At 37.7% G+C, this 19819-nt stretch overlaps 3 protein-coding genes across 9 annotated transcripts in view; 2 read left to right on the top strand and 1 right to left on the bottom strand.

Moving 5' to 3' along the window:
• The window catches only part of qki2 (QKI, KH domain containing, RNA binding 2), a 33684-nt gene extending 28261 nt beyond the window's left edge, over positions 1 to 5423 (top strand). For 2 of the 7 annotated variants that reach the window (XM_016293602.1, XM_016293599.1), the window contains exons 7-8: positions 913 to 990; positions 4680 to 5423. In XM_016293602.1, the coding sequence (XP_016149088.1) occupies positions 913 to 990; positions 4680 to 4696 (95 nt within the window). In that variant the 3' untranslated portion in view covers positions 4697 to 5423. The other 5 variants (XM_016293605.1, XM_016293603.1, XM_016293601.1 and 2 more) reach the window with 4 other exon arrangements.
• A 9260-nt stretch (positions 5424 to 14683) lies between these two features.
• Positions 14684 to 16433, top strand: LOC107601432 (mitochondrial import inner membrane translocase subunit Tim23-like). The gene is made up of 5 exons (XM_016293608.1): positions 14684 to 14810; positions 14894 to 14978; positions 15565 to 15623; positions 15735 to 15845; positions 15943 to 16433. The coding sequence occupies exons 2-5, from the start codon at positions 14926 to 14928 to the stop codon at positions 16053 to 16055; spliced, it is 336 nt and encodes a 111-aa protein (XP_016149094.1). The 5' UTR covers positions 14684 to 14810; positions 14894 to 14925; the 3' UTR covers positions 16056 to 16433.
• A 191-nt stretch (positions 16434 to 16624) lies between these two features.
• LOC107601431 (chymotrypsin-like elastase family member 2A) lies at positions 16625 to 19427 on the bottom strand. The gene is made up of 6 exons (XM_016293607.1): positions 19257 to 19427; positions 18902 to 19011; positions 18731 to 18825; positions 18301 to 18581; positions 17837 to 18000; positions 16625 to 17747 (listed from the first exon to the last, which is right to left on the bottom strand). Exons 1-6 carry the CDS (start codon positions 19375 to 19377, stop codon positions 17568 to 17570), a joined length of 951 nt encoding a protein of 316 aa, XP_016149093.1. The 5' UTR covers positions 19378 to 19427; the 3' UTR covers positions 16625 to 17567.
• Positions 19428 to 19819: the final 392 nt, after the last annotated feature.

Genomic DNA, 19819 nt, shown 5'->3' with positions numbered 1-19819 from the left:
TATATATTTATAATATATAATATTGTAAAATATATATTTAATTTGTTATTATATTGCATGTTTTATTTTATATATTTTCTACCGCCCACCCTTGTTTTAGAGTACACGATTTGTCCTCTTTTGCTCAGAGATCCAGGAGACTAACTCCAGCATTCTGTCTTGTCCTTGTAGGTATGGCTTTCCCGACAAAAGGCTTGTAATGTTCAGGGGTTTAACACAGTCTTCAGCCCATACGAGTGTTAAAAATGCTTTGCTTTACAGCTGCCTTGGAACAAAAAAAAGACAAAAGAGCAAATGAAGAAACTGATTTTTTTAAGAAACAAAAGACTAAAGATCATTACTACTCATGTTTACACTGGTCTTAACTGTTTTGTTGACTTATTCATAGATTAAAAATTTATATTTTCAGATAAATACTGACAATTAAGCCTTATTACATTCCTTTGTTTGAAAAGTAATCTATATTTGTTTAGCTTGTAATTTTTGTATTACTTATATTCCTGCAACTGTATCTTGGATATTTAGAGAGTGATCAGTATTATTGCTAATATAACATGCTTGTGAAAAACTTTCTCCATGAAATAGCCTTTACTGAAGTCATATTATCTGAAGCATATTGTGTGTTGAAGAATACAAGGGCTCTATAGTCATTGTATAAATTAGTCAAGAGGGTTAAAAAAAGCACCATTTTGTTTTTATGGAAATGCAACAGATTTACTGGGAAATTGATAAAGGGCAACAAGATATGATGTGATTTCACTATAAAGGGGTCCTGGAGAAAAGGTCACTTGTGCCTTACAATTTGGTCTTACAAGCCTTGTTTGTGAAACAATGTTGTGTGAAGTGTAGTTTTAATGTATTTTGATGAATAATCTGTTCATTCTTGTTTTGTTGGCAATGTTGCGCTCTGAGCAGGTGCAGTGACTACTAAAATACGAAGGCAGGATATGCGCGTCCATCCTTACCAAAGGATAGTGACCGCAGAACGAGGTTAGTTTAGCTCCAGTGTTCAAACTGTGCTCTGTGTATATGTGTGTGTGTGTGTGTGTGTGTGCTTCTTCAGTATGCTGATTACACAGTTTTTTTCATTGCATCTCACTCAATACAAACAGAGGAAATGTTTTTAGTCACTTCTAACCTGCCAAACAAAAGGCATCATTTGAGATTTCAATGTTGCTGTTATCAGGTATAGTACATGCCAGTCATACTGTGCAGGGTTCGTTTACTCACTAAACCTGCCAACCTAGAAATGCATTGAAACTGTGGTGTCATCAGCATACTTGTATTATATTTAGAGCATGTTCTTGGGGTCACTGAAGCAAAGGTTAAAAAAATAGAATACTGTTACAAAAGAAAATTCTAACTGATTTGCAGGAGGTTACAACATCCTGTGATGACTTATGACAACATTCTAAATTCTGAGATTTCAGCTCTGTTCCAGAATCTAGTGAGCTGCCTTCTAAGACAGCATCCTAACTGCCATGGAACCTTGTTAATGTACAATTTCATAACCAACACATAACATCAGTGGCATTCCGCACAGGAGACTCGACTTGAAATCAAGTTTGAGGTTAGCATGTTGCAAGTGTACTTTTTAAATAAACCTCAACTAGTTTTTATCAGTATTGGTTAGTAATGACATGAATGTAACACCACAATGCATTTTGAAATAGCTTTTTCTGTGAAGGATGCATATATATGCTACCTTAGGCTAAAATGAGGTAAAACGAGCCTTCGCATTGGAAAGTGCCTAAAAATACTGCCTCTGTAGGAAGCTCACCAGGTTTTGGAACTGATTGTTAGTATGATCTGATAACTTCAGCACTTACATGCGTTGTATATTGAGACAAACATGACCTGAAGCTTAGTGGATGTATGTAGATGAAAAACAGCTAGTGTGATAGTGTTAGAACCACTTTGGAGCAAAATTGACTGTCCACTGTGCTCCATTACACTGATGACGTTGTGATGGCCTTCAGGCTCATAGTCAATGAAGGGTAATGGAGCTCACCTGTTTGTTTGCTTCTGTTTATTCCTTCATTTGTCATTCCTTTGATATCCTTTCTCAGTTTTAGTGTATTTTCAGATAATTTTATGTCGCTTAAGTACATTAGTGTCCCATTTAAATCTACTCTCCCATTCTGATCCATTGAAACATTGTTTCGGCAGCTTTCAAAGAAAGTTTTGAGTTTTTACTTTATGAATAATGGAACTCTGTTTTACTATATATATATTTTTAAAGTCTCATCTGATATAATAAAACAAATAATCTTATTTATTGTTCAGCCTGGCCAGATTAGCATACGTAAAGTTTAGAAGATGGTGCAATGCTGGTTTTCCCCAATTTATGATACAGATGTATACTTAGTCATATGAATTGAGAAAATTCAATACTGTATGTTATTTCAGGCCTGTTATAAGCTGTATCTCATTACAGAAGATACACTCTAAAAAATGCTGGGTTAAATACAACCCAGCGCTGGGTAAAATATGGACAAACCCAGCGATTGGGTTGTTTCCAGCCAACAGTTGGGTTAAATGTTTAACCCAACCTTCTGGGCATTAACCCAACAGCTGGGTCAAAACAACCCAATCGTTGTGTTTGTCCATATTTTACCCAGCGCTGGGTTGTATTTAACCCAGTATTTTTGACATCTGCAAATTCAGATTTTTTGTTCATAATCTTGAGTGCTTGTACTGTTTGGAATCTTTTCTCATTTTACATATTTTATTTATACCTTTTTACTGCAGTTTTTATGTGTAGATCAGTTGTCGTTTAGGTTAAAAGTAATCATTTTTGGCCAGGGTCATTGAGCATATTCATGTCAAAATCTTTCAAATGCCTTAAATGGAAATAAACTGGATCTAAGGAAATTACAGCACCAGCTTCTAAAGACCGCTGTAATGAAACTGATTTAAACTCGTATTACAAATACATGGATGTGCCAAAACTGTACATATAATAACTATGACTCCTGAAAAAACTGTAAATGTGAGAATCTACTGATCAATATAAGTGAATTTCACACCCATAAGACTTTAACATGTCATAATTTAATAGACCAATACAACTGACCAGTTTAATGCATAACAATTGTGAAATTGCACAAAAAGTCCAATCTATCTTGTGTGGCTTACTGCCCACAGCCTCAGAAAGATCTCTGAGAATTTGTTAAAGCTCAATTCCTGAGCAGGGAAAATACCCTTGAATGAAAGGCATTGGATGAAATATTCCAAGCACCCGGCTTGGACAGTGTCACACAAGATAGGCTAGACTGTTATGAAGGTTAGGACTTGTTTGAGAGTGTAAGTCATCATCTGCACTGCCCTTTAAAAATTGTTTCTTATGCTCGGTGCATAATCAGAGCATTATAATGGTGTTTCAGAGTGCTTATGATCCCTTAAACTCCCTATTCAAGAAATTCCTCATCATAAAAATATGGCACAAGTATTTTGCACTGAAGATTTTAAATCACCGGCTCCTAGTCTGCGATACTCAGACAGAGCAAAGTGAAACAAGAAAAAAACGAAACGGCAAAACCTCATGAGATGTTAGGATGTTTATCAAAGCAGGACGGTCACACACTGTGGCCGCCTGTTAGCACAAGAACAACAGATGAACTGAAGAAATATTCCATTTTTGGTTTGTTTGTTTGTTGTTTTGCAGTAAGCTTCTTTTGAATTTTTTTGTCAAATGTATGGAAAAGAACATAGTTATCGTGTGTAATCTTTTTAAGATGAGATTATGAAAGCAATATGTTTAACTAGAAAGCAAGAACATTTATGAAATTCTATTGTATTTGTAAATGAATAGGGAATTTATACTAGTAAACATTAGAGATCAATGCCATGTTATATTTTTTTTCCATAAGGGGTGCATTTTGTTTTTAGGATGTTGTACCTATGACAGTCTTGCTACACTGTCTTATAAGTTATAGGTTTGCCAAACAAGTAGATTTGTCTTTCTAATTGTTTCCTTGTGTTGTTGCAGCCCTAAATTTCAGCCGATATGCTTTAGTATCATTCTGTTGGATTAGCATTCTGTATTTTTTGTAAATAGTCCAATTTTAAAGGCAATAAAAGTTGAGTTAAAAAAACCACCAAACGTTTTGTACTGTCTAGAAATCTTTTGATTAGCCTGTCACTCTCTGATTTTACTTCTCTCGTCACATCTCTGTAACTACTCATGAATCCATATCATTATCACTAGCAGCTTTGTATTGAAGCAGCACTCTAATGCTTAATAGCAGTCAGAGGATCGTTCCTCTAAAAATGTGCACCTTTTAATCCAGGATTGATGCCCTTTTACATCTTGCTGTCGGTTTTTCCAAATACCCAAACTCTACTGACTGCTACTAACTATTAAGTGCTGTTAGTTTAATTCGTAATGACTCTATAATTGATTTGCCTCTTTGCTTCTTTAACCATTTTCACCTGAGAGATGGGTTCTGGAGTGAAATCATGAGGCCTTCATGGTTTTGCTGTGTTAACGTAGATGTTGAGCAGTTTTCTCTTACAGTAGCTGGAATTAGTAATGTCATATTGTCATCCAACCGTCACTAGCTGAAACTAATCTCCTTCTCTATCTTTTTTTTCTTTTGTGTCCTCTTTATGTCCTTTTATTTTTTTCGTTTCCCCTCTGTCTGTCCATTTTTTGTTTTTTTTCTCTAACAACCCAGCCGCCACCGGCAACTAACCAATGACCCTCTGAACTCTTCACCCAATGATGACCTGACCATTGCCTGCCTGCTGACCAGTTCTCTGGCTCTCGTCCTTCGCTTCTATGTTTTGGCGGCCTGCTGGTGAGCGCAGAAGCAGCTTTAATTCGCTTAACACAGCCGAGAAGCCGTGATGGCCCCACGCCACCACCCGCAGAACAGAATCGCTCCCCTTCTCAAACTGAGGACTTCCTTGGTCAGGTGACCTGGGTTTCCCAGCCTGCACTGAAGTGTCATAAAGCAATAACGCTGTCTGGGCGACATCTAACATCCTACTGTTAGCCTTTCACATGCACACACTAAATGAACACAAATCTTTATTGGTTTCTTAATAATTAAGCATAATATTCTATATAACTCTCTTAAGTTTGTGCACTGCAGTTCTCATACCATCCTGAAGAGTTTGAAAAAGCCCAGTAGTTTCTTTTAAAACTGATTTATAGGTCCAAATGTCCATGAGGGATGTAAAAGCCATGCTTGCCTACCAGCGTTTTCTTCAGAGAGCTGTCGAAAAGCATCCACATGAGCAAGTGTATAAACACTGAACATCAATTGATATCTTTTTGATACGAGGGTGCTGCACAGGAAATTAATATATATTTTTCAAAGGTGATCCTTTTTGTATTAAAAAACAAAGCAGTATTGTCAAAATGTGATGAACAAACGACAAAATTTTAGAGACCAAAACAGTGTCTTTTTTTAAATGCCTGCCTGCTGACCAGTTCTCTGGCTCTCGTCCTTCGCTTCTATGTTTTGGCGGCCTGCTGGTGAGCGCAGAAGCAGCTTTAATTCGCTTAACACAGCCGAGAAGCCGTGATGGCCCCACGCCACCACCCGCAGAACAGAATCGCTCCCCTTCTCAAACTGAGGACTTCCTTGGTCAGGTGACCTGGGTTTCCCAGCCTGCACTGAAGTGTCATAAAGCAATAACGCTGTCTGGGCGACATCTAACATCCTACTGTTAGCCTTTCACATGCACACACTAAATGAACACAAATCTTTATTGGTTTCTTAATAATTAAGCATAATATTCTATATAACTCTCTTAAGTTTGTGCACTGCAGTTCTCATACCATCCTGAAGAGTTTGAAAAAGCCCAGTAGTTTCTTTTAAAACTGATTTATAGGTCCAAATGTCCATGAGGGATGTAAAAGCCATGCTTGCCTACCAGCGTTTTCTTCAGAGAGCTGTCGAAAAGCATCCAGACACATGAGCAAGTATACAAACACTGATCGTCAATTAATACCTTTTTTGATATGAGGGTGCTGCAAAGGATATGAATATATATTTTTCAAAGGTGATCCTTTTTGTATTAAAAAACAAAGCAGTATTGTCAAAATGTGATGAACAAATGACAAAATTTTAGAGACCAAAACAGTGTCTTTTTTTAAATAAAAAAAGTGCCTTATTTTACACAATATCATCAAATATGAATAAGTATGAATGTCCATCAATGTGTTATATGCCAACATATCAGGTATTTCTGTTCAATTCCCCTCTATTCGTGAAAACGAGGTGTACAGAACAACGTCACAAGCGTTACTCAAAAACTAAATTTTATTATGTGCATTTTCTAATTTTTATTTACAAACAATGACTGAGTTTTACCGTGTCACACTACATTAGCTGGTAATTGAGCCCCTTTGTGCTCATAATCTGTTTGTAGTTGATAATGTATATGTATAAGCTCTCTAATATGTTTGTAGATCCATCACTAAATCTGTTACACAGCAATGAAGCCCCCAACAGTTACTGGTCATTATTTCCATATTTTTAGTCTGCTTGTATCTCAAGAAGAATTTAGTCCATTCATCTGGATGAATATTATAAAGGTTTGGGGTTAATTGGTATAGAGCTAATTTTATTCCTTTTGAAGAATTGAAGTGTACTAGAGGAGCATATTTGTATGCAGACGTGTCACGTTTCTCCATACCTTCCTATGCAAATGATTTTCAGTTTTATTAAAATGACTGAATACATTTTCTTCAGTTGGTCTTCCAGTTAAAATGTCAGACCATTTCAGTGCTGAAGAACAACAAAACTAAAAGCGTATTAACAAATGATAATTACATTTTGTTATTTGGTTATCAGAACTGGATTTTGAGAAGATACATCTCCTTTTCTAATAATATTGGTTGTATTTATGCAGAGCAAATGCAATGCCTTTTAGATGTTTGAGGTTGTGATGCAGTTGCATGTAATTTTTTTTATTAACCTGGAAATTGCTAAAGTAAAAATTCTGCAAATACATTTAACGGATGGAAATTGTTTTTACAAGGATCTCATCCGGTCAGATCGACTAGAAACTGGAGTTGTTTGTTAATGTGTGTTTGGTTTTTTTGGTTTAGTGTTTGCTTTCCATGCAGTATTACTATAGACTGTCATTATGTGTGTGAGCATGTGTTTATGGGTGATTGTGTGAGTGACTGTTTATGTATTGTATATGCCAATGAACTGCAATTCTCCATTTTAGCTGATTTTTGTTGTCTTTTTTTTTCTTCTCGCAATCCCAAGCAGCTTCCTGCATTGGAAAATATACAGTCCTATTTATAACCATTGTAACATTTTATAATGTGTTTTTCTATCATATTTTGTATGTGAGAAATAACATTAAATCACATTTCCAGATATGAACAGTATGCCTTATTACACACAAAAAAATGAAATGAGAGACATATTTTTCCCATGATGATATAATTCTATAGTTGATTGAAAATGGAAAAACTTATTTGATGAACAATATTTGGTTCCAGCCTTACTCTGAGCAAGGTTTAAAGTGGTCATTATTTGCTGGGGTGTTTGGTTTGTCATTGTTGCTTTGCCTCTGTGCCTTTCTTATGTAAATTGTAAACTATTAACCATTTCTAGTTATATAATTTGATTAATGGTTTCTTGCCGATTGTACTAACATTTGATGATTGATTTCTGTTCATTAACCCTGTCAACAATTTCTTTTGTCTGCTTTGAATCTATAGAACAGGATTTGTGTGAAATTAAGCAAAAGAGTGTTTTACTGACTGAAATATGCTGGACTAAACTCTGTACTGAGAAGCAATAGCGAAATATTAAAATCATAGTTAAAAAAAAAAAGAAACTAACTTGGTCACTCTTTCTCTTGTGCTTTTTACATGTGCCAGAACACTGCATACTAATCTGATTCAGGTCTGCTGTAGATAATGGAGAAGATCTGGGTCCAAACTTCTCAGTACTGTTTAATTGATCATACTGAACAAAGCTGCATTTAACACCAAAGTGACAAGACGATTATGGGGTGGGGAAAAAAGCTGAAGGAGAAGTAAAATCTATATAAATGGTACGGTTGTTTGAGTTGGACGAACACCCACCTCTATTTCACACAGTCTTATTATTCTTTCTTTCCCAACATTTTCCATTGTGTGTGCTTGTTTTTGTATCGTATAACCATCTGTTGAGCTGTTTTGGAAAGTCAACAAGAAAAGAGTAACTGCAGATTACACCGGTAATTGTCTTTCAAAGAGTTCATGGAAAACAAAGTAAGCGAAACTTCACAGATTCTCTGATATGTGCAAGAAAACTAAAGAAGCAAACATTGTCTTTTGTAAAATAACTGGAGGTCAATCCAGTAACGCCCACTAACTGGAATATTTTTCAGCTATGCACATCAGCACTGCCTAACTATAGTAACAAACATCAAGCTTTTAAAATGTAAGGTTCAAATCACTTCCTCATTTTAGCATTGAATATCCTCAGAGAAATCACAGAGGTCAAGATGGCAATTTCTGTTTGTCAGTGGTTCAGTGTTGAGAGGAACTGGAGTCGCGAAGGAAACCGATAACTGAATAACCTTCTAAAAACTGTTTTTCCGTTTTCTAACTGTTCGCACATTGTTTTAATGAGTTGCTGTTGTGTGTAATGGTCTGTGTTTAGCTGATAAAGCTAATCAGACTCTTTTAGTTCCCATAAGACCTCATCACTGCACCCAAGAGTCCTAGTTACTAGCTTTTGTTTCCTTTTCAGTTTATAGCAAAGTCGCCAACCATAGCCTGCATTAAACAAATCTGGTCATATCCAAAAGAACAGCAACAGAACTGAATCTGTGACCGTCACAGTCTGTGACAACAAAGTGTTGGAATAGAAATAGTTCATGCAAAATGAACAATATAATATTATGAATTCAACCACATTTTATTCTAAATTAATATGCTCTTAATGTTGTTCCATGGCTATTGAACTCCAAAAATGAATAAATAGACTTTACATTCATACATACTGATTCTCGGATTTATCTCAGTGACAGGTTAGTGAAATTTAGTGAACAGTATGTAGCGATGTATAAAGCACAGCTCATAAAGAAGTATTTGTTTTAATGAGTTGCTGTTGTGTGTAATGGTCTGTGTTTAGCTGATAAAGCTAATCAGACTCTTTTAGTTCCCATAAGACCTCATCACTGCACCCAAGAGTCCTAGTTACTAGCTTTTGTTTCCTTTTCAGTTTATAGCAAAGTCGCCAACCATAGCCTGCATTAAACAAATCTGGTCATATCCAAAAGAACAGCAACAGAACTGAATCTGTGACCGTCACAGTCTGTGACAACAAAGTGTTGGAATAGAAATAGTTCATGCAAAATGAACAATATAATATTATGAATTCAACCACATTTTATTCTAAATTAATATGCTCTTAATGTTGTTCCATGGCTATTGAACTCCAAAAATGAATAAATAGACTTTACATTCATACATACTGATTCTCGGATTTATCTCAGTGACAGGTTAGTGAAATTTAGTGAACAGTATGTAGCGATGTATAAAGCACAGCTCATAAAGAAGTATTTTTTTTTTCACGTAAAGGACAAAAAGTTCCCCTATGCCGATTTCGCTCAAATTTAACCACTCGGAGAAAAGTGACTTCTGTGAACGGTGCTTCATACATGCATGCTACACCATTGACAAAAGACAATGGACCTTTTTTTGTACATGAAATTTCACTAATATGACTACACAAATCCCACTGGAGAAAAAAATAGCATGTTAGTCTGTTCATCAAACAAAAGCGATCACAGCTAAAGAAGACTTGATGTAGGCTACAAACCACAATATAACCATTTTTCATTTTTGGAGCTTAAAAATGTGCATGGTCACTGTAAAATGTGACCAGAAACAGGAGCATCGTTTTGGGACGACATTAAGGTGAGTAGCCTAGTCCTAATGGCAGGACTTTAATTTAAGGGTGTACTCCCAGCTTTATAACACACACACACACACACACACACATACACATACAAAAATGAAAAAAATGGACAGGCACTGCGAGGGAGAAAGTGAAATGGATGGAAAAGGAGAAAGTGTGATTAATTCGCTCCCACAGAAGGCAAACTGTTCATTAAACACCACGCGTTTTGTGTTAAATGGTTCCTGCCTGTCCCAAATTACTAGCTGCTATGTTAGGTAATCATTCCTTCTTTCTGTCCTCTCTCTATCTCTAACCTGCAATTAAAACCTCAATTTCCTGTCTTGTTCATTTTCTGATGCCCCCGCCTACCTCCTCAACTCTACAGTGCTGCTTACCTTATCAAAAACATATGCACATACAGGCACTATCCAATGTAATGGAGTGTAATGCAGCAGCAAGTTTAATGAGTGGAATGGATAACAGTTTTAGCTGAGGGCCAAAGAGGAAAGATGAAATGGGTAAGTCCCTGTAAAGAGAGAGAGAGACACACAGTATCCTCCGTTGACTCGCACTCTGACTTCCCCCTCAGAGGCTGCAATGACCTTTACAACCTTTATACCCAACAAACTCAGAACTCTCTGTCCCAACTTCCCAAACGAAAATAGAACCCTTTGCTTCCCTCCTTCCTTCCTTCCTTCCTTGTCAATCTACTGATCTTATTGGATGCCAATGGCAAGCTAAACCCAGAGAGTTTGAGGAAGAGGCGACAGACTCCTTGTAGAAAAAGGAATTGAGAAAAAATTGCAATGCTACTCAATATGGCAGCTTTAGGAAAAACGGTAAGGCTTTTTGTTAAAGATGGTGTGATATTAGCCAACATTTTGCTAGCTTCAACCAGAAACCTTCTCTGAAATACTCCGCCTTTCTTTACAGGAAACTTTTAAGTAGTCAGACACTGTACTAGATTTTAATAAAAAAATATTTTAAAATATCAGAGTTGGTGATGGTGGGGTGCATATAAAGGACGGAACAAATTAAACAGGATGACACAACAGATGTTACGCCACAGCGGAGTCGCACAGCAGGGCGCTGTTTCGCTTCGGTTACAACCAATAGGTTTTCCAAGTAAAGATGTACAGGATCCGAGTTTACTTGTACTTCAGACACACACATGGTGTGTTTGAACTTGTAGGATGCTTCTCTGTCTACCATAGGTAGGTGTCCCCATTCCTCTTCCTTTCGTACAAATTAAACAGGATGACACAACAGATGTTACGCCACAGCGGAGTCGCACAGCAGGGCGCTGTTTCGCTTCGGTTACAAGTAAAGATGTACAGGATCCGAGTTTACTTGTACTTCAGACACACACATGGTGTGTTTGAACTTGTAGGATGCTTCTCTGTCTACCATAGGTAGGTGTCCCCATTCCTCTTCCTTTCGTTCTGTGGGGTCCCCCCGCCCTTCCTGTCTGCTCTCAGAGGATGGGGCCTGGGGTCTGGCTCAGTCCTGGCCCCCCACTCTGGCTCCACAAGGCTGGATGCTGCCCAGACTGGTGGGAGAGGACAGCAGAACTTGGCAGGCCACAGTGGAGAACATTCACAGCCAAGCCAAAGTCCTAAAGCACTGCCAGAGAATAACGGGGAGCTTGAAATGACAAGAGCTAAGCCAAGGGACAACTATGGCTCTTGGATTTGACTTTGTATCTGGGATATTATAAGGCTTACTTAAATCTGTTGCGAGTGTCAGCTGGGCTTTAACGAAACAAATCCACATTAAAGGGGGAACTGTTGAGTTTGTGTGGAATCCGAGTTTCCAGAGACTTTAAAACAGGTGATTCTGTTTAACTCTTGTTTAACAAGTGAATCTTCCAGGAGTCTGTCAAGTTACATTTGACCGTAACATGAAAGCATAACAAATTAGAACACTGTTTAGTACTGTTTGTGCCCTAAATAAATTCAGGATTAAGTGCCGAGGACCTCGCTTCAAAATGCCACTAGGTCATAAGCCATTGATCCATCCAATAATAGGTGATTTTATTTTTATATCTGTTGTATGAATCTCAAACAGCAACAGTATATGACATGCTTGTGAGAAATGTGATGGCTTTAAAGGAATAGTTCACCCCAAAATGAACATTTTGTCATCATTTACTCACCCTCATGTCGTTCCAAACCTGAACACAAAAGAAGATATTTTGAGGAATATTAAAGAACCAAACAGTTGTTGGTACATTAAATATTTGGAAGTCAATGGGGACCATCAACTATTTGATTACCAGCATTCTTCAAAATATCTTCATTAATGTTCAACATAAGAAAGAAACTCATACAGGTTTAGAATGACTTGAGGGTGAGTAAAGGATGACGAAATGTTAATTTTTGTGTGAACTATCCCTGTAAAGTCATCTTCTTGACACTTCTGAAATAAAAAAGAATAGATTAATTTACTTATATCGACACTCACAGTTTCTGTTAATAAAATATATTTTATAGTTACTATGTGTTTACTAATGTTATTTTTATTGTTTTTGAAAGAAGTTTCTTATTCTCACCAAAGCTGCATTTATTTGATCAAAATGCAGCAAAAACAGTTTTGTTACATTGTGAAATATTGCAATAAAAAAATGTGAATATATACACACACACACACACACACACACACACACACACACACACACACACACACACACATATATAATAATATTTCACAATATATATAAATGTAGTTTATTCCTGTGATGGCAAATCTGAATTTTCATCAGACATTACTCCAGTCTCCATTAGTCCAGTCCTTCAGAAATCATTCTCAAACATACTGATTTAGTGCTCAATAAACATTATTATTAATGTTGAAAACTGTTTTTACTACTTAGTATTTTTGTGTCCTTGCTGAATACAATTTTTTAATGTCTTTTTAAAATATTCTATTTTAAATAAATGCATTCATCCATTCAGATTCCTGAAAAATGTAGGTATCACGGTTTCCAAAAATATTATATTTCACAATATTACTACTTTACTGTTATTGATAAAATAAACGATTTGATGAGCATGTAAGACTTCTTTCAAAAACATAAAAAAACTGTAACCTATGATTAGTACACACATACACAAATATGTAAGATTTGTTTGAATTTCGAACAGCAAGCAACAATATGTGCTATGCTTGTTGTTTACAAGCATGATGGCTTTAAAGTCTTCATCTGAAAGGTTTCAGAGGACCCACTCTTGTCCTTCCCTCTCATCTCCTCTAAACTAGTTTAAGGAACAGAGGCTCTGCACAGCTTTCATATCTCCATGGTAACACACCCCCTTTGGGGTCCTTGTGGAGTTTTTTGTGTGTACTCAATGTTGTTGTTTTTGAGTTTTGCCACAAAAACTCTGAATATAAGGCCGACAACAAAGCGTGATTAAAAGATATTCTTTGAGATGAATCCATTATGACATCACAGCCATTTCCCAGTGCGGCCATGTTCCTCGCGGTGCCTATCTCTGTTCGACTGCCTCTGGTTCTCTTCAACACTGTGGGCTGTCTATAGGAGGCCTTCCACTGACTGTGAATGGTCTTTTTGTTGGGGAACAGTGAGCCATTTCTGCTCCCACAGAAAGCCCTGGGTAATTTAGTGTGGATGCCAGGAAGTCTGAGCTCACAGAATGACAACAATGGCAAACGTTATTGCTCCACCTCAAGGGGTGGAAAAGAAAGAGACAGCAATATGAACTTATTGTAAGCTAATTAATGGTCAAAACTAAATGGCAAACTTAAAACAAAAGGCAGTGGTAACATACAAAAAGATCAGTACATTGTTTTGGCCACCAACTGTAATTAATTAATTGCACATTTTTACAATACCTGACATTTATGAAAAATATCCTTGTTTTCCTGAGAATATAATTTCAACTTTTGATTTAAATCTGCATTTATTAGTTGACCCATGGTTTAAAGTGTACTAGTGTGATTATATGTGACCCTGGACCACAAAGCTAGTCGTAAGGGTACATTTTTTTTTTAATTGAGATGTATACGTATATACATACATATAAATAAGCTTTCCATTGATGTATGGTTTGTTAGGATAGGACAATATTTGGCTGAGATACAACTATTTGAAAATCTGGAATCTGAGGGTGCAAAAAAAAAAAAAATATATATATATATATATATTGAGAAAATCGCCTTTAAAGTTGTCCAAATTAAGTCCTTAGCAATGCGTATTACTAATCAAAAATTAAGTTTTGATATATTTACAGTAGGAAATTACAGCGGGAAGCTTAATTATTCAGCTTTCAATGATGTATAAATCTCAATTTCAAAAACATGGTTACACTTTACTTGAAGGGGTGTGCATAAGACTGACACCTTCATAATCATGACATGACACATGTCATGAATATGAAGGTTTTTTTATGCATGTTTATGACAACTGTCATTAAGTGTCATTCGCTCCGTTATGTAATTTTTAATGCAAATATGACATTGTTTGAGATGTCTTTTGTTATGGGCTATGGTTAGGGGTAGGGGTAGGGTTGGGTTAGGGTTAGGTCAAATAATGTCATATTTACATTAAAAATGTCATAACTGAGCGAATGACACTTAATGACAGTTGTCATAAACATGCATAAAACCTCCTTCATATTCAAGACATGTGTCATGTCATGATAATGAAGGTGTCATGTCAGTCTTATGCACACCCCTTTAAGTAAAGTGTTACCAAAAACATTTACCCCTTATGACTGGTTTTGTGGTCCAGGGTCACATATTGTGTTCTCTTGTTTATACAAGATTACTGTAATACAAAATTAACTTACATTTAAGACATTATTATGATGCTTGTCTTGCTTTCTTAGGACACTGATGAGTTTATCTTGCCAACTGGGGCAAATAAAACCCGTGGTCGCTTTGAGCTGGCCTTCTTCACCATCGGGGGATGCTGTATAACAGGTGAGGCCTGTCACTTTGCAAGCTTTGATCAGTCCTTTGTCTTTAATCATCGCCCATTTTAACGGTTGTTTATTTCTTTGAAGGCGCTGCTTTTGGGACACTTAATGGTCTCCGTATGGGCCTGACAGAAACTAGAGATATGCCATGGTCAAAACCCAGAAATGTCCAGTAAGTATCTGTTCCTTTGTAAACGTTGATTAGAAATGATTTAAGTTACTGTGTAGATAATTCATAAAGGATCTTTTTGAATTTCAGCCACTAATATTATGTTGATGTGATGCAGCTTGTGACAAATTTGCTGCAATGCGTTTTTATGCATTTTATCCAATTTTTCCGAAATTTCAGAAACGGAAAATATTCGTCCGAAATCATTGACACATTTCATTAGGTAGCGCTTCTGCAGTGATATGTTTTGACTCTGTCAGCATCTACTTTTCACACACATTGTGGATAGGCTACTACAGATAAACTTCACTTTGACCAGAAATGATGCTGGAGTATCAATAAGTATGATTTGTTGGCCTAAAGAGGCGACAACTCTTTTGAATTTTTTTTTATTTAATTGCTCAATCTTTTTTTGTTGTTTTGTTTTTGGTTACATTAGAAATTGAATTTCAGTTTTGGTGTTTCCATAAAAAGAAAATTTTGGTGTATCGCTAAGTTAAGTTATATTTGTTTTAACATTCACTGAAACTGTTTATCCATTGTTTATTACCCATAATTCTACTTTAACACTGACCTTTGATATGTTCAGAATTTTGAACATGGTCACACGACAAGGCGCATCATGGGCCAACACACTAGGATCTGTGGGTAAGAAATGCATTGAATTCAAACGGCTTGTGTAAAAGAATATCACATCTGTTGCATAATTAATTGTAGAAACTTGTTCATAATAAAATGTTGGTTTCTCTTTCTCAACAGCTCTTTTGTATAGTGTTTTCGGTGTGGCCATTGAGAAGGCTAGGGGCGCAGAGGATGACCTCAACACAGTGGCAGCCGGAACGTTAACAGGGATGCTTTTTAAATCCACAAGTGAGGAAAAGGGACAATATCATGGCCATCATTGATTTAATCTAATGAACATTGTTTATTGTATTTATTGATAAAAATTTACATTTATTTTGTACAGCTGGACTCAAAGGAGCTGCCAGAGGAGGTCTCGTTGGTTTAGCCATGTCAGGCCTGTATGCTCTTTACAGCAACTGGGATCACCTGAAGGGGACATCGCCTTCACATTACTGAGGATGACTGAGAGCTCAAACCATGGACTTATTTTGACTCTGAGCCCATTTTTAATTTTATGACCCCCTTTTGGAGATGCATCCATTTCTTCTTTATGAAACCCGTGGACCACCACACATGCACAGACTTCTTCAGTTACATTAAGTGTAATATTTAAATGGAAGAGCCAGACTGCCTCCAGATTACTTGGTGTGGACTAAGTAGCTGTGAATTTGCTGGTACTGTACATGTCTTTTTTTGGTGTAAGTTGCAGGAACTCTGTATCCTTTAATCATGGTTTTATCTGTTCTCATTGTGGATTGATGCATTTTGTCAGTGCAGACTAAACTGGCTGCTTCCTCTCTGAAACTGTAAAAAATAAAATACAAGTTTCCACTGTTTGAGACTCTTCGTTTGCATTTTAGTGTATATTTATCTGTGTAAGACAGAATTTCTATTTGTTGTGCATGAATGGTACACCATCCTGTATTCATATAGTTCTAAATAATATATATATATATATATATATAAATAACAATTTAACCATGTTCAGATTCCAAGACATTTTAAAAAGTTTTTTTTAATACACAGTATGGTTTATTTGTAAGCAGGTCAACCTTGATTTCAACAGTCAATGAGTACAAATGAATGATAATGATAATATTCCAGAATGAATGTCCATGTGCTTGTATGTTACGATATGCACACATGGTCATATTTTTCAGAGTGAAAGCATTTTTAAAAATCCTTTCAGTGATATTTCTCAACCAGGACAACCATTGGTTACTCATCCTATTATTTAAGCAGTATTATACCAATAACCCAAACTCTCCCTGTTGTTTGAATACTTGTGAGCGATAGATGCACAGATTAAATGATAAAATAATTAAAGCTCCCTCTCAAAATAATGATCATATAGATTAAAATGAAGGAATTTATGGAAATTATATGGATAAATTCCTCGTAGCGGCTTAAATTGGGAAATTACCTGCACTGTTCAGTGAAAACCACTGCAGTTAGAATGTTCTTAAGGGAGACTGTCTCCCACAACAGGTGAAATTTCCTATCACTACTTGACGCTGACCGTCAAAGCACCTTAAGAACTGAACGTTGGACTGCCCATGAAAGGGCAAATGTATGTGCCAGTCCTCTACAGAAAAAAACAAGGCCAACTGAACTGATGAGTGTAATGTTGAATAGCCAGGACTTGTTTTACAGTTGTTTCTTGGCTTGTCAAACACAAGGTGGAGATCAGTGAGATTTAGCTGAAAGCAGTTAAAACTTTGCAGTTCATATTCTACAGCAAAGCCCATCTCGCATGCATAGTGGAGAAATTACCCATAAACTGGTGCAAACTACCCTAACTTGGTGGCTGGTGGTTGTGATGCTATACACCAGCTTCCAGCGCACGGACCACAAATGGATGAGCAGGTCCATGGGCCAGACCCAGACCCGGGACATGGCACTAAATCTTGAAATAATGACTCTTCCTTTGCCTACAGATGTGGACAAGGAATTCTTTGAGGTTGGAACTTAGTGCAAGAAGAAGTCCCTGATGCGTGTGGCCTCTATCCATGGGATGTAGGCTGCGGTGCGAGTGAAGACGCTGGGCTTGTTCTCCACTGTGCATCCGATAGGACCGAAGCTTACGATGCCGCGGACCTCCCAGCGGTCACGTCCCACCTGGCACAGCAGAGGGCCACCAGAGTCACCCTACAAGAAGAAGAGTCACACAGAAGGTAGATGAATAGAGTTGAAGAAGGGGCACCTTGATGAATTTTCCCATAAAACGGTCTTCTCACTTGGCATGCGGCTGGGGTCCCCTCTGTATCTCGGAAGCCAGCACAAATCATGGAGTCTCTCACGCGGTCACCCCAGAACTTCTTCTGCCGACAGGTCATATAGTCAATGATTGGGAGCCGAGCTTGGTTCAGAGCCTCAGCAAGTGACACATTTTCTTTTCCACCTAAGATTTACAGAGGAAGAAGAGATGCCAAACCCATATTCTAAGTGGGAGAAGTGGATCACCTCCCTTAGTAAACTTGATATCAATAAAACATAAAAATACTATTTGTTTTTGCCTCATGGAGGTAAAATAAACCAGTAGAAACTGCAGTGGGGTACGGCGTTACTGTACACTCTTTACATTTTATCTATGAGCCGATGTTTTCATAAATAATCCAGCCATCATATTTCAAGACCCAGCGTTCACAAAAGATTCAAATTTTAATACATGAAGGTCAAAGGCATATAATGCAGATTTTACCTCGTGTGTCACCCCAGCCAGTCACCCAACAGTAGTGCCCTGGTTTAAGGTTGATCTGCTTGCGCGGCAGGCAGGCATAGCGGATGAAGTTACTGGTTTGGATGTCCGTGGCAGCTTTAACCAATGCGATGTCATAGTCCAGCTCACTGTGGGCTGGATAACGAAAGTGCTCATGCCTGTAGATCCTCTTCACTGGAAAAATACTCTCTGCGGACTCAGCTCTTTTCAGTTGATGCTTACCCAAAACGATACGCCAGCTACTAGCATCCTCTGCTTTTCCCCTGGGCAATGAAGAGCACAAAGAGAGGAACTTAACACACAGATGTTTATGAATTTGAGCACCTAAAGGAGAAAAGAACCAGGAGCATTGCCCTGCATAAATTTAAGCAAGTTCTGCCTCTACTGGTGATAAACTTATGATTTGCCTTACTTCTGGAAGCAGTGAGCAGCAGTAAGAACCCAGCTCTTATGGATCAGAGTCCCTCCACACACATGAACATAATGTTTGCTGCCTCGAGGACGAACCTATAAAAATAGATACCAGCTTAAGTGACTTAAGTTGCACCTTGAGTTGTTCCGTGTCATATCAAGTGGAATTTACCTGCAGTGAGACTTGCCACGGCCAGGAGTGAGGTCTCGCTTCGTTGCCCGACACAATACGCTCCACTGTGTTTGGTTTGAAATGAGGCAGGCCACAGTCTTTTGGCCAGTCTAAGGACAGAACAACATTTACGTCAATGTCAGTTAAAGGACCATGTAGACAAGCAAATGCAAGGTACACAGGATTTATGAAAGGATTAGCAAATTAAAGGTGTTGTACCAGGAGAGGAAAGAAGGAAAGGAAATCCATATTTGGATCTTTGAGAAAGACATGGAAATAAGCGTAAATTCAGTTTTTCAACACTTGTAATCCACTTGAAAGATGTCAGGTGGTCAGCTTTCATATAGTTTCTCACCGAGGTGGAGGACTTTGTGCTGTTGAAGGCGACTGGGGTTGAATGCATGGGTGGAGGCTCTGTCCAGTGCCAGACCCAGCAGCATTAGCAACAGTGGAAAAAATGGGCTTCTTACTGCCATGATCTACAGTAAACTGTGTGTTGCGCATTGGAGATACCAATTTATACTATGCCTGGTGCAGGGCCCATCCTTCATGCACTCAACGCCCCTGCCATTGGGACAAAGCACTTTGACAATACCCCTCCCAATCCTGGATTGTTCTGGTGGGGTAGCCGAGGGTTTTCGGAACAAGCTGGCCCCATGGGATCATGGGAGTCCCATCAGCACTTTCAGCTACAGCCCGTCCCTTGCCACTGTGCAAAACAACTCGCCCAGAATAGATTGCCAGTAGACTCCTTACAGTCACGCCATGCTGTTTGGATGAGGAGAGGTGCTGACCTTCACGTGACCTTCTGTTGCTTTCTGAAACCTTGCAGGGCCCAAGTTTGGAAAACCCTGATAAATAATTAACAAGATCATGACTGATATGTGTCGTTTAAATATTCAAGGTTCTGCTTAAAGA

This window comes from Sinocyclocheilus grahami, unplaced genomic scaffold (assembly GCF_001515645.1).
Source record: "Sinocyclocheilus grahami isolate Dianchi unplaced genomic scaffold, SAMN03320097.WGS_v1.1 scaffold305.1, whole genome shotgun sequence".
In the NCBI taxonomy this organism is placed as follows: Eukaryota; Metazoa; Chordata; class Actinopteri; order Cypriniformes; family Cyprinidae; genus Sinocyclocheilus; species Sinocyclocheilus grahami.
The sequence above is the reverse complement of the archived record's forward strand: the minus strand, read 5'-3'. Positions and strand labels throughout refer to the sequence as shown.

Coding starts and splice junctions, on each gene's coding strand:
- LOC107601432 (XM_016293608.1), top strand. CDS start 14,926: ATGGGCCTGACAGAAACTAGAGATATGCCATGGTCAAAACCCAGAAAT. Junction 14,979..15,564: donor TCAAAACCCAGAAATGTCCA/GTAAGTATCTGT, acceptor TGATATGTTCAG/AATTTTGAACATGGTCACAC. Junction 15,624..15,734: donor CAACACACTAGGATCTGTGG/GTAAGAAATGCA, acceptor CTTTCTCAACAG/CTCTTTTGTATAGTGTTTTC.
- LOC107601431 (XM_016293607.1), bottom strand. CDS start 19,377: ATGGCAGTAAGAAGCCCATTTTTTCCACTGTTGCTAATGCTGCTGGGT. Junction 18,582..18,730: donor GCTGCTCACTGCTTCCAGAA/GTAAGGCAAATC, acceptor TTCATTGCCCAG/GGGAAAAGCAGAGGATGCTA. Junction 18,001..18,300: donor TGGCTGGGGTGACACACGAG/GTAAAATCTGCA, acceptor TGTAAATCTTAG/GTGGAAAAGAAAATGTGTCA.